This window comes from Bombina bombina, chromosome 1 (assembly GCF_027579735.1).
Source record: "Bombina bombina isolate aBomBom1 chromosome 1, aBomBom1.pri, whole genome shotgun sequence".
Taxonomy (NCBI): Eukaryota; Metazoa; Chordata; class Amphibia; order Anura; family Bombinatoridae; genus Bombina; species Bombina bombina.
The window spans coordinates 637,421,057-637,434,460 of NC_069499.1; the positions used below are offsets into that span (position 1 = coordinate 637,421,057).

At 38.1% G+C, this 13,404-nt stretch overlaps 1 protein-coding gene across 1 annotated transcript in view; it reads right to left on the reverse strand.

Annotated features, from left to right (window-relative positions):
* Positions 1-2,369: 2,369 nt before the first annotated feature.
* The window catches only part of TEX11 (testis expressed 11), an 827,067-nt gene continuing 816,032 nt past the window's right edge, over positions 2,370-13,404 (reverse strand). Inside the window, exons 26-27 of the mRNA XM_053699074.1 lie at positions 7,862-8,026; positions 2,370-2,451 (exon numbers count right to left, since the gene is read on the reverse strand). Coding sequence (XP_053555049.1) covers positions 2,380-2,451; positions 7,862-8,026 — 237 coding nt within the window. The 3' untranslated portion in view covers positions 2,370-2,379. The remainder of the gene's footprint in view (positions 2,452-7,861; positions 8,027-13,404) is intronic.

A 13,404-nucleotide genomic window follows, 5' to 3' on the forward strand; every position in this document is an offset into this window, starting at 1 on the left:
CCTATCAGCCAATCGGAATTCGAGGGACGCCATCTTGGATGACGTCCCTTAAAGGAACCGTCATTCGTCGGGAGACATCGGAAGAAGAGGATGGATCCGCGTCGCCTGCTTCAAGATGGACCCGCTCCGCACCGGATGGAAGAAGATAGAAGATGCGGCTTGGAGAAGATGTTTGCCGGTCCGGATGTCCTCTTCTTGCCGGATAGGATGAAGACTTTGGAGCCTCTTCTGGACCTCTTCAGCACCGGATTATGGATCGCCAACCCCCACTTGGGTTGGATGAAGATCTTGGAGCCAGGACGGATCGGTGAACCTGGTATGGTGAAGACAAGGTAGGAAGATCTTCAGGGGATTAGTGTTAGGTTTATTTAAGGGGGGTTTGGGTTAGATTAGGGGTATGTGGGTGGTGGGTTGTAATGTTGGGGGGGGGGTATTGTATGTTTTTTTTACAGGCAAAAGAGCTGAACTTCTTGGGGCATGCCCCGCAAAGGGCCCTGTTCAGGGCTGGTAAGGTAAAAGAGCTTGTAACTTTTTTAATTTAGAATAGGGTAGGGAATTTTTTATTTTGGGGGGCTTTGTTATTTTATTAGGGGGCTTAGAGTAGGTGTAATTAGTTTAAAATTGTTGTAATATTTTTCTTATGTTTGTAAATATTTTTTTATTTTCTGTAACTTAGTTCTTTTTTATTTTTTGTACTTTAGCTAGTTTATTTAATTGTATTTATTTGTAGCAATTGTGTTTATTTAATTTATTGATAGTGTAGTGTTAGGTTAATTGTAGGTAATTGTAGGTAGTTTATTTAATTAATTTATTGATAGGGTAGTGTTAGGTTTAATTATATCTTAGGTTAGGATTTATTTTACAGGTAATTTTGTAATTATTTTAACTAGGTAACTATTAAATAGTTCTTAACTATTTAATAGCTATTGTACCTAGTTAAAATAAATACCAAGTTGCCTGTAAAATAAATATTAATCCTAAAATAGCTAAAATATAATTATAATTTATATTGTAGCTATATTAGGGTTTATTTTACAGGTAAGTATTTAGCTTTAAATAGGAATCATTTATTTAATAAGATTTAATTTATTTCGTTATATGTAAATTATATTTAAGTTAGGGGGGTGTTAGTGTTAGGGTTAGACTTAGCTTTAGGGGTTAATACATTTATTAGAATAGCGGTGAGCTCCGATCGGAAGATTAGGGGTTAATAATTGAAGGTAGGTGTCGGCGATGTTAGGGAGGGCAGATTAGGGGTTAATACTATTTATGATAGGGTTAGTGAGACGGATTAGGGGTTAATAACTTTATTATAGTAGCGCTCAGGTCCGCTCGGCAGATTAGGGGTTAATAAGTGTAGGCAGGTGTCGGCGACGTTGTGGGGGGCAGATTAGGGGTTAATAAATATAACATAGGGGTCGGCGATGTTAGGGCAGCAGATTAGGGGTACATAGGGATAACGTAGGTTGCGGCGGTTTACGGAGCGGAAGATTAGGGGTTAAAACTGTAATGCAGGGGTCAGCGATAGCGGGGGCGGCAGATTAGGGGTTAATAAGTGTAAGGTTAGGGGTGTTTAGACTCGGGGTACATGTTAGGGTGTTAGGTGCAGACGTAGGAAGTGTTTCCCCATAGGAAACAATGGGGCTGCGTTAGGAGCTGAACGCTGCTTTTTTGCAGGTGTTAGGTTTTTTTTCAGCTCAAACAGTCCCATTGTTTCCTATGGGAGAATCGTGCATGAGCACGTTTTTGAGGCTGGCCGCGTCCGTAAGCAACTCTGGTATCGAGAGTTGCATTTGCGGTAAAAATGCCCTACGCTCCTTTTTTGGAGCCTAACGCAGCATTTGTTTTAACTCTCGATACCAGAGTTAAATTTATGGTGCGGCCAGAAAAAAGCCCGCGGAGCGTTAACAGCCCTTTTACCGCCGAATTCTAAATCTAGGCCCATGTTTGCTATAGTCAGCTATATATTTGTCATGAGAGCGCTCCTGATTCAGCTCTATTTTAGCCGAATAACGAAAAGCCACCACAATAATACAAATGCTTTATTCTCACAGAAAAGTCAATAGTACAATACAGTTCCTAAAGAAATCTGTAATAGATGTGTCCAAAATAAACACCCCTAAACAAGCAAAAACACAAAGTTTCTTGGTCACCAGGTGAGATGCAGCATATGGTGTCTGTACTGGTCACAGAAACAAGTTACTTTATATAACAGATCTGAATAAGTCGGTTAAATAAACAATGGCAGCTTTAGCAGCGCTACACAATAAAAGCTTGTTATGTTTTATACTTGATAAGCATGAACAGAGTAGGATTAAACCACATTTTAACAACATAAGTAGATTATTCTGTAAAAGGCCTAATAAAGGCTACACTCGCTCACTCCTCGCTATGAACGGTTCCTTTCACTTTATCCATCCGCTCCAGAATCTCACTGTACAAACCGACCATCTGAAAGAAATTAAAATGATTAGCTTGTTCTGCAGACAGTTCTGTTATTTACATTCTTTTCCATGACTTTCCTATACAGTTCTGAGGCTTTTTAACCCTTTGAGTGCTAAGCACTTTCCCACCTGGGTGCTAAGGTGATTTTCCAGATCCCCAAGACTTACACCGTTGGAAAGGTTAGGCGATTACCTTTCCAACAGTGGGTCCTGGGGGTCTGTAGCTGCTTAGATGTCTAAGATACAGGCGTCTAAGCAGCATGCCCCCTTTCCCTATACTTTGTATTGTACATTTTGAATAAAGTTGCGCCGTGACGTCATTACGTCATTGCATTTTACGTCACCACGCAAAACGTGAAGCCCCGGCAATGCCTGTCACTATGCAGGTAGGAGCGGGTGGGAGCCCCCAGATCTTCCTCAAGGTGGGAGAGTGCTAGCGACGGCTCTGAGCCGTCGTTAGCACACAAGTGGGAAACTCTGCGACGGCTCAGAGCCGTCATTAGCGCTCAAGGGGTTAAAACCTTAAAGGGACAGTAAAGTCATAATTAGACATTCATTTTAGACAGATCATACAATTTTAAACAACTTTCCAATTTACTTCTATTATTTTATTTTATTCCTTCTCTTGTTATCCTTTGCTGAAAGGTTTATCTAGAAAAGCTAAGGAGCAGCAACGAACCTAGGTTCTAGCTGCTGATTGGTGGCTGCATATATAGTTACCGATTGTCATTGGCTCACCCATGTGTTCAGTTAGAAACCAGTAGTGCATTGCTGCTCCTTCAACAAATGATACCAAGAGAATGAAGCAAATTTGATAATAGAAGTAAACTGTAAAGTTGTTTAAAATTGTATGTTCTACCTAAATCATGAAAGAAAATTTTTGGGTTAATGTCTCTTTAAAGGAACATTGAACTCAAATGTATTTGCCCATACAATGCTAATTTACATATAGTAAATTTGCAAAGTTTTCATTAAAATGTTGCCAGCCTTTTTTGTAAAGACTGATGTGTATCCTACAGGTGTCTAAACCAGTGACTGCCTTATCAGAATAGCAGGGCCGCAATCCGATATGCAGCGTCGCCCGAAAAAGCCGGCGACGCCAAATATTGCGCTGGTTTGGTATCCTATATACGGCGTAACATAGAAGTTACACTCGTATATTTCTGCCTTCGGCCGTAGTTTTTTGGCGCATAGACAGGTATACCAAACCAGCGCAGTTTGGTATCCAATATACAGCGTAAAGACTTATGTGGCGAAAATGGAGAAATCTTACTCCATTTTCACCTCGCCACAAAATGCAGGCGTAGTAAGCCTTACGCTGAGTATTGGAGCCCTGTAGCTCCCTAAACTGCCTGCAAAATAAAACCTAACACCTAACGCATGCGCAATGTCTTAAAAGGGCCTTTTGCGGGGCATTGTCCCAAAGTAATCAGCTCTTTTACCTGTAATCTAATCCCCCTACACCGCCGCCACCTATATTAAATATATTAACCCCTAATCTGACCCCCCTACACCGCCGCCACCTATATTAACTATATTAACCCTAATTATATTAGGCTTAATATAGTTATTATATTATATATATATATTAACTATATTAACCCTATCTAACCCTAACACCCCTAACTTAATTATTATTAAAATAAATCTAAATAATATTAATAATATTAACTAAATTATTCCTATTTAAAACTAAATACTTACCTATAAAATAAACCCTAAGATAGCTACAATATAATTAATAATTACATTGTAGCTATTTTAGGGTTTATATTTATTTTACAGGTAACTTGGTATTTATTTTAACTAGGTACAATAGCTATTAAATAGTTAATAATTATTTAATAGCTACCTACTTAAAATAACTACCAAATTACCTGTAAAATAAATCCTAACCTAAGTTACAATTACACCTACACTATCAATAAATTAATTAAACTACAAATATCTAAACTAAAATACAAATAAATACACTAAACTAAATTACAAAAACAAACACTAAATTACAAAAAAATAAAAAAAAGATTACAAGAATTTTAAGCTAATTACATCTAATCTAAGCCCCCTAATAAAATAATAAAGCCCCCCAAAATAAAAAAATTCCCTACCCTATTCTAAAGTACAAAGTAATCAGCTCTTTTACCAGCCCTTAAAAGGGCTTTTTGCGGGGCATTGCCCCAAAGTAATTAGCTCTTTTACCTGTAAAAAAAAATACAATACCCCCCCAACATTACAACCCACCACCCACATACCCCTATTCTAACCTACCCAAACCCCCCTTAAAAAAAACTATCACTAATCCCCTGAAGATCTCCCTACCTTGAGTTGTCTTCACCCAGCCGAGCCGAAGTCTTCATCCAATCCGGGCTATGTCTTCATCCAAGCGGCAAAGAAGAGGTCTTCCATCCGGGCGATGTCTTCATCCAAGCGGCAAAGAAGAGGTCTTCTATCCGGGCGATGTCTTTATCCAAGCGGCAAAGAAGAGGTCTTCCATCCGGCCGATGTCTTCCTCCAAGCGGCATCTTCTATCTGCTTTCTTCCGGCTCCATCTTCAGACCTCCTACGCGGAACATCCAGCTGGCCCGACGGACTAACGACGAATGAAGGTTCCTTTAAATGACGTCATCCAAGATGGCATCCCTCGAATTCGATTGGCTGATAGGATTCTATCAGCCAATCGGAATTAAGGTAGGAAAAATCCGATTGGCTGATTGAATCAGCCAATCGGATTGAAGTTCAATTCGATTGGCTGATTGGATCAGCCAATCGGATTGAGCTCGCATTCTATTGGCTGATCGGAACAGCCAATGGAATTCAAGCTCAATCCGATTGGCTGATTCAATCAGCCAATCGGATTTTTCCTACCTTAATTCCGATTGGCTGATAGAATCCTATCAGCCAATTGGAATTCGAGGGACGCCATCTTGGATGACGTCATTTAAAGGAACCTTCATTCGTCGTTAGTCCGTTGGGCCAGCTGGATGTTCCGCGTCGGAAGTCTGAAGATGGAGCCGGAAGAAAGAAGATAGAAGATGCCGCTTGGAGGAAGACATCGGCCGGATGGAAGACCTCTTCTTTGCCGCTTGGATGAAGACATCGCCCGGATGGAAGACCTCTTCTTTGCCGCTTGGATGAAGACATCGCCCGGATTGGATGAAGAATTCGGCTCGGCTGGGTGAAGACAACTCAAGGTAGAGAGATCTTCAGGGGTTAGGGATAGTTTTTTTTAAGGGGGGTTTGGGTGGGTTAGAATTCGGGTATGTGGGTGGTGGGTTGTAATGTTGGGGGGGTATTGTATTTTTTTTTACAGGTAAAAGAGCTGATTACTTTGGGGCAATGCCCCGCAAAAAGCCCTTTTAAGGGCTGGTAAACGAGCTGATTACTTTGTACTTTAGAATAGGGTAGGGAATTTTTTTATTTTGGGGGGCTTTATTATTTTATTATGGGGCTTAGATTAGGTGTAATTAGCTTAAAATTCTTGTAATCTTTTTTTATTTTTTGTAATTTAGTGCTTGTTTTTTTTGTAATTTAGTTTAGTGTATTTAATTGTATTTTAGTTTAGATATTTGTAGTTTAATTAATTTATTGATAGTCTAGATGTATTTGTAACCTAGGTTAGGATTTATTTTACAGGTAATTTGGTAATTATTTTAACTAGGTAGCTATTAAATAGTTAACTATTTAATAGCTATTGCACCTAGTTAAAATAAATACCAAGTTACCTGTAAAATAAATATAAACCCTAAAATAGCTACAATGTAATTATTAATTATATTGTAGCTATCTTAGGGTTTATTTTATAGGTAAGTATTTAGTTTTAAATAGGAATAATTTAGTTAATATTATTAATATTATTTTGATTTATTTTAATAATAATTAAGTTAGGGGTGTTAGGGTTAGATAGGGTTAATATATATAATATAATAACTATATTAACCCTAATATAATTAGGGTTAATATAGTTAATATAGGTGGCGGCGGTGTAGGGGGATTATATTACAGGTAAAAGAGCTGATTACTTTGGGACAATGCCCCGCAAAAGGCCCTTTTAAGGGCTTGTAAAAGAGCTAGTTACTTTGGGGCAATGCACCGCAAAAGGCCCTTTTCAGGGCTATTTGTAATTTAGTTTAGGGTAGGGAAATTTTAGTATTTTAGGGGTTAATAAATTTAATATAGGTGGCGGCGGTGTAGGGGGATTAGATAAGGGGTTATTAATTTTAATATAGGTAGTGGCGGTGTAAGGGGGTCAGATTAGGGGTTAATATAGTTTAAGTAGGGGCTCACATTAGGGGTTAATATAGTTTAAATAGGTGGCGGCGGGGTAGGGGGCTCATATTAGGGGGTAATAATTTTAATGTAGCTGGCGGCGGTGTAGGGGGGTCACATTAGGGGGTAAAACATTTAATGTAGCTGGCAGCAGTGTAGGGGGGTCAGATTAGGGGGTAAAACATATGTAGCTGGCGGCGGGTTCCGGGAGTGGCAGTTTAGGGGTTAATATATTTATTATTAGGAGTGAGAGGGGGAATTGCGGATAGAGGGGTATACGTGTCGGGTTATTTTTGGGAGGCGTGTTAGACAGTACGGGAGATTTAATACTTTAGTAAGGTTTTGTAGGCGGCGGCAGTTTCTAAAGTGCCGTAAGTCACTGGCGACTCCAGAAATTTGTACTTGCGCAGATTTCTGGACATCGCTACTTTGTCCGACTTACGGCACTTTAGCATCTGACGGCGCCGTATATGGGATAGCTCGAGTTGCGAGCTGAAACTACATGCGGCGCAGGTTTCCATGCTTGCGCCGAAACCTGCACCGTATATATGATCGCGCCACAGATCGTTTATAGCTGTCTCCTTGAACTGCAAAATAATCCAAATGTTGAAAAAAAATAAGAGTAAACAGTTTTAAATACGTGCTATGCAGGTCCTTTGCAAGCATACAGTATATTATGCATCTGAAAAAGTCTATATAAAGAGATCTAGCTTGACTTTGAAATGCCCTGCAATTCATTTTAAATTTGACCATGAGCATTTTTGCAATATAGTATTAGTAGCACAAATACACCTGACCTGCTGCTGGCCTGTGTGCGAACTACTGTAACTGAAACAATAAATGTTAAAAGTAGAACAACAATTAGTAACTTTAAAACAATATAATAATTACAACAAGTCTCCCCATTAATAGTATCCTTTGTATTCAGGTAGTTTTAATGCTTTCTACTCTATGAACTACAATGAGCAGAGGAATGTCTCTCAGCTGGTATATCATATGAATGATTAAAAGCTAATGGAACCTCGAGACATGAACAGGCACTCTTTCCTATGCACATAATATGTGCAATTTAGTTATTTTTTAGAGACAGAGCAGACAAAGACCTTACAGTGTTCTTTACAATTATTTGTCCTATTTTAGTCCCTCCATACCTGATTCTCATAGCTGCTCTTCAAGGAGCCTAAGAAATTGAGCAGCCGCATAGCAAGAGCGCACCAACGCTCAGCATCTGTGTATTTCTTCACACTGTACATGAATATTCCTGTATTCCAAGCCCGAGTCATTAGCCATAGTTTCTCCAGGTCAGGGTAGTCCTCCTAATAAGAGAAACAATAAGTCTGTGTTTTGTCCACTTTAAATTACAAGCTGGTGACGAGACTGTTGCTCCACTGTTATATCATTAAAGGGACAGTCTACTCCCAAAAATGTATTGTTTCTCAAGATAGATAATCCCTTTATTAACCATTCCTCAGTTTTGCATAAACAACATAGTTAAATTAATAATACTTCTTACCTCTGTGATTACCTTGTATCCAAGCATCTAAGTTCTGACAGCCCCCTGATCACATGGCTATTTATTATGTATTGACTTGCATTTTAGCCAATTAGTGCTGTGTCATCCACAACTCACGAGCGTGAGCACAATGTTATCTATATGTCACACATGGATTAGCAGTCTCTTGTTGTGAAAAGCTAATAAAAAAGCATGTGATAAGAGGCTGGCTGTAGTGGCTTAGAATCAGGCAGCAATTTAGAGGTTTAAATGTTAAAAGTATATTAATATAACAATGTTGATTGTGCAAAGCTGGGGAATGGGGAGTAAAGGTGTTATCTATCTTTTTAAACAATAACAATTTTGGTGTTGACTGTTTATAACTTACTTTTTAAGGTAGCGCTGAAATTCAAATACCCTGCCTTCCGGTCGCCCACTTCACCAAATAATTTTTTTTTTTCGAAGTGGGCGGCCGGAGTGCAAGCTATTTGAATTTCAGTGCTACATTAAAAATGAATATAAAGTGCATCTTCATTACAACTGATTAATTCAACTCCATGTAAAATATCGCTAACATTCCGGATCTGTTTATACAAAGGGGAAAGTTTACCATCACTGTAATAATTAAAGTATATTGCAAACTTGTTTTACAATGCATAATTTAGTATTTTAAATTACAATCTCAAAGTAGTTACTGTCCCTTTAAGTGTGTGAGACAGAACTGGATAATGGTAATTAATGTGTTACCGCCTCAGTGGAAGTGTATATATAATTTTGGCACCTTGCCTAGGGCCGTCAAATGTTTTAATCTTTTAATCTGGTTCAGGTCTAGAGTCTATTTATGTTAGGGGATACATAAATGTCCCATCTCCCACACTTTAACATTCATTGCATTATATTATCTGTTAAAAGCTGTGCACTAAACATCTGTTGAACCATTGCTCCCCAATCCACTAAAAGAAATATATAAAAAAAAAACTAGTGTTGCATTTTAATCTCCTCCCATATAAGGATAGAAGCTGTACTAACATCTATACAGGCACTCCACATGGCTTATCTAGCACAGGTAGTGCAGGCAGTGATGCTTCTAATAGTACGGTAAAACGTTTGCATTCAGTTAGCTCTGTTGTATTTTATGTGCAGCAACTGATACTTGCTCAGAGACGGAATATTCACACAACTGCTCACCTTCCCATAGTTGCTAAAACTCCCCTTACTTCTAAGCCTAACAGTTACAAATAATCCATATTTTCATTCATTTCTATGCTAGATTAGTAACACGATCATTACGGCTGCCCACTGCACATGCGTAAAGGGACATGAAACCCAAACATTTTCTTTCATGGTTTAGAAAGATTATGCAATTTTAAACAACTTTCTAATTTAATTCTAATTTGCTTCAGTCTCTTGATATCCTTTGCTGAAAAGCATATCTAGATAGCTGCTGATTTTTGGCTGCACATGGATGGCTCACCCATTTGCATTGATATTTCTTTAACAAAGGATATCTGAAGAATGAAGCAAATTAGATAATTGAAGTAAATTGGAAAGTTGTTTAAAATTGTATACTCTATCTGAATCATGTCCCTTTAAGCAATTTTACAAAGAAAAGTATAAGTGCTTCTAGCTTTGGGCTCTAGTCCAATCAGCCGAAATTCTATTGCAAAATGCATTGCTTGTTTTTATGGGGGGGGGGGTTAATTCAAATCCCAGAGAGAAACAATTTATTTTACACTTTTCAAATGCATTTGTCTCCTCAAAACACCTGGCATGGAGACAGTTCCCCAACACTAATTTAATTCATCAAAAAAAAAATTTTCCAGCAGCTTTACAAAGGAGTTTAGGACATTATTTTGATCTTGTGTCTCGCAGTGCTTATTTGCATGTTTGTATTTTCAACTTCAAAGTTCTTGCACATGTTCGGTTCACATTAATAAACAATTTTTGTTTTGTTTAATAAAAAGTTAAACATAGAATTCAAATCACACTTTTAAATATCACTCTATGAAATATACACAAATGTAAAATGATCATCATTTATGATAACAATTAAAGAGACAGACAACACCAGGATTTTTGTTGTTTAAAAAGATAGATAATCCCTTTATTACCCATTCCCCTGTTTTGCATAACCAACACTGTTTTATAAATACACGTTTTACCTCTGTAATTACCTTGTATCTAAGCCTCTGCAAACTGCCCCCTTATTTCAGTTCTTTTGACAGACTTGCATGTTAGTCAATCAGTGCTCACTCTAGGGTAAGCTCAATGTTATCTATATGAAACACATGAACTAATGCCCTCTAGTGGTCAAAATGCATTAAAAATAGAGGCAGTCTTCATGGTCTAAGAAATTAGCATATGAACCTCCTAGGTTTAGCTTTCAACTAAGAATACCACGAGAACAAAGCAAATTGGTGATAAAAGTAAAATGGAAAGTTGTTTAAAATTACATTCCCTATCTGAATCATGAAAGTTTTTTTTGGACTTGATTGTCCCTTTAATACACTTTTAACCTCTGTGATTAACCTGTATCTAAGCATCTTCTGACAGCCCCCTGATCACATGACTTTTTATTTATTATCTATTGACTTGCATTTTAGACAATTAGTGCAGTGTCTGCCACAAGCCGCGGGCGTGATCACAGAGTTATATATATGGTTCACATGAACTGGCTCTCCCCTGTTGTAAAAAGCAAATAAAAAAGCATGTGATAAGAGGCGGCCTTCAAGGGCTTAGAAATTAGCATATGAGCCTTCCTAGGTTTAGCTTTCAACTAAGAATACCAAGAGAACAAAGCAAAATTGGTGTTAAAAGTAAATTGGAAAGTTGTTCAAAATTAAATGCCCTATTTGAAACATGAAAGTTTTTTTTGGACTTGACTGTCCCTTTAAGTATTTGGAGGCTTAAACATGCAATTATTACATTAATCAACATCTCATAAAATTATTAATTGCCCACACGTAATCCATTAATATTACTGGTCATGTTTTACTTTTCATTTTAGCTTTTGTGTTCATGAAGGTCTCTGAAAATCCTAGGGAAAAACTAATTTACTGCAAAACACTTGTTTCTTACAGTTTTACCCTTTTTTTTAAGTGTTTAGCTAAAGTATCTATTTAAATCATTTCTATTTAAAACATTTTGGACTAGATTACAAGTGAAGTGCAATTGATAGTGCAGGATTAATCTCCTTGCGCTCAGTCTTGCACTTAGAATAACACACAGGAGTCTATCACAATCTTTCCGATATTGGCTCCTGATAATGCAGCTGTGGCCAATATGGGAATTGTGTTTTTCGGGTGATCACAATCCAAAATGGATTGGGCAGCTAAAACCCACAGCTGCAAATGAGATTTCAATAGATCCTGTAAACGTGTTTTCAATTGTAACAACTCGTTATCAGGATCAAAACTGGGAATCCAACCAAAACTGACTTTTACAACTCTTAAGGTTACAGTACAGTTCTTTTAAATTAACCCCTTTGTATAATGTTTAAGGGAAATATTAATTTACATCTGTCATATTAACCCCTTAACGACCGACGACGTATGCCATACGTCCTCAAAAAAAAAGCACTTAACGACCGAGGACGTATGGCATACGTCGTCGGTTTAACAGAGCACTGGAAGCGATCAAAATCGCTTCCAGCTGCTCTAACAGTATTGCAGGCTTGCCTTGAGGTCTAGGCATCCTGCAATACTGTTCCCGAGTGCCGGGACCGGATTGATCACTCCCCCACGAGTGATCACTTCCGGTTTCGCTCCACGTGGAGCCCGGCAGTGTTTCAGAGCATCGGAAGCGATCGGACACGCTTCCGATGCTCTGCTTGTGTGCTAAGTGCCTCGGTGGGTCGAGGCACTTAGTTGTAAAATAAAAGTAAAAAAAAAAACAAAAAAAAAAACGATTAAAATAAAAAAAAGCCCTAAATAGCCCCCCCCCCTCCCCCTTCACTAGGCATCCAAGATGGCGATGCCCAGTGCATCATGGGGCCTCTGGGGGTGTCCCTAGCCTGCATCATCATAGGGGCAAGCTAGGGTCACCCAATCTGAGCCTCCCACCGTAAAAAAAATAATAATAATAAAATACCCCATTTGTCTGATCATGTCAATATTTGTAAATATTGACTATGATCAGTGTGGATCTCCCTCCCTCTCCTCACTTGCCATTTTGTTGGAGAGAGAGAGAGACCTGTATTTAGCAGAGAGAGAGAGATTTATTTCTTTTATTTGTTAAAAAATATAGAACCAAAGGCTCTTTTCAGAGCCATTAACCCCTAGCTTGCCAGTGATCACTATATATCACTGGCAGTAACATAGGTGCACTTTTTTTTGCTGCATTTTGCTGTCTGTGCATTTTTTTAGGGGTTAATTTTGTTGTTGTAATTTTTAAAAAACCCAAAGGCTCTTTTCAGAAACATTTAGTTAATTTAATTTTCAGAGCCATTAACCCCTAGCTTGCCAGTGATCACTATATATCACTGGCAGTAGCATAGGTGCACTTTTTTTTGCTGCATTTTGCTGTCTGTGCATTTTTTTAGGGGTTAATTTTGTTGTTGTAATTTTTTAAAAACCCAAAGGCTCTTTTCAGAAACATTTAGTTAATTTAATTTAATTTTCAGAGCCATTAACCCCTAGCTTGCCAGTGATCGCTATAAATCACTGGCAGTTGCATAGCTGTACTTTTTTGCTGTCTGCAGGGCCGCCATCAGGGGGTGACAGGGGTGACTCCTGTCAGGGGCCCAATGAGCCAGAGGGGCCCCATGAGGCAAGAACTAAAAAAAAAAAAAACATTTTTTTTTTTTACATTTTGGCAGCCACCAGTGGGTACTACAGCAGAGTGCTAATTGAGCATGGGAAATGTTATTACAAGGAGTAAAGTATTAGCATTTGAGAGGATTTCTTAGTGTTCACTAAACCACTATGCTCAGTGTGTGCCTGAGTCAGACGGCAGATCACTTTCATTTGAAGAGGAGGTAGGATTTACTTACCAAATGTTTTTTATTTCTTTGTGAAATTTTGGATTGTAATTTCAGTGTGGTAGTAGTTGTATGGTGGGGCTAGTGTATTTATGATTATTTGACAATGCTGTAGAAATTCTATATTTAAAACCATGCAGAAATGTTTCCTCCTCAATACACAAATGGTAGATGCCCTTTTGGCAGATATGCATTTTATATATATATATATATATATATATATA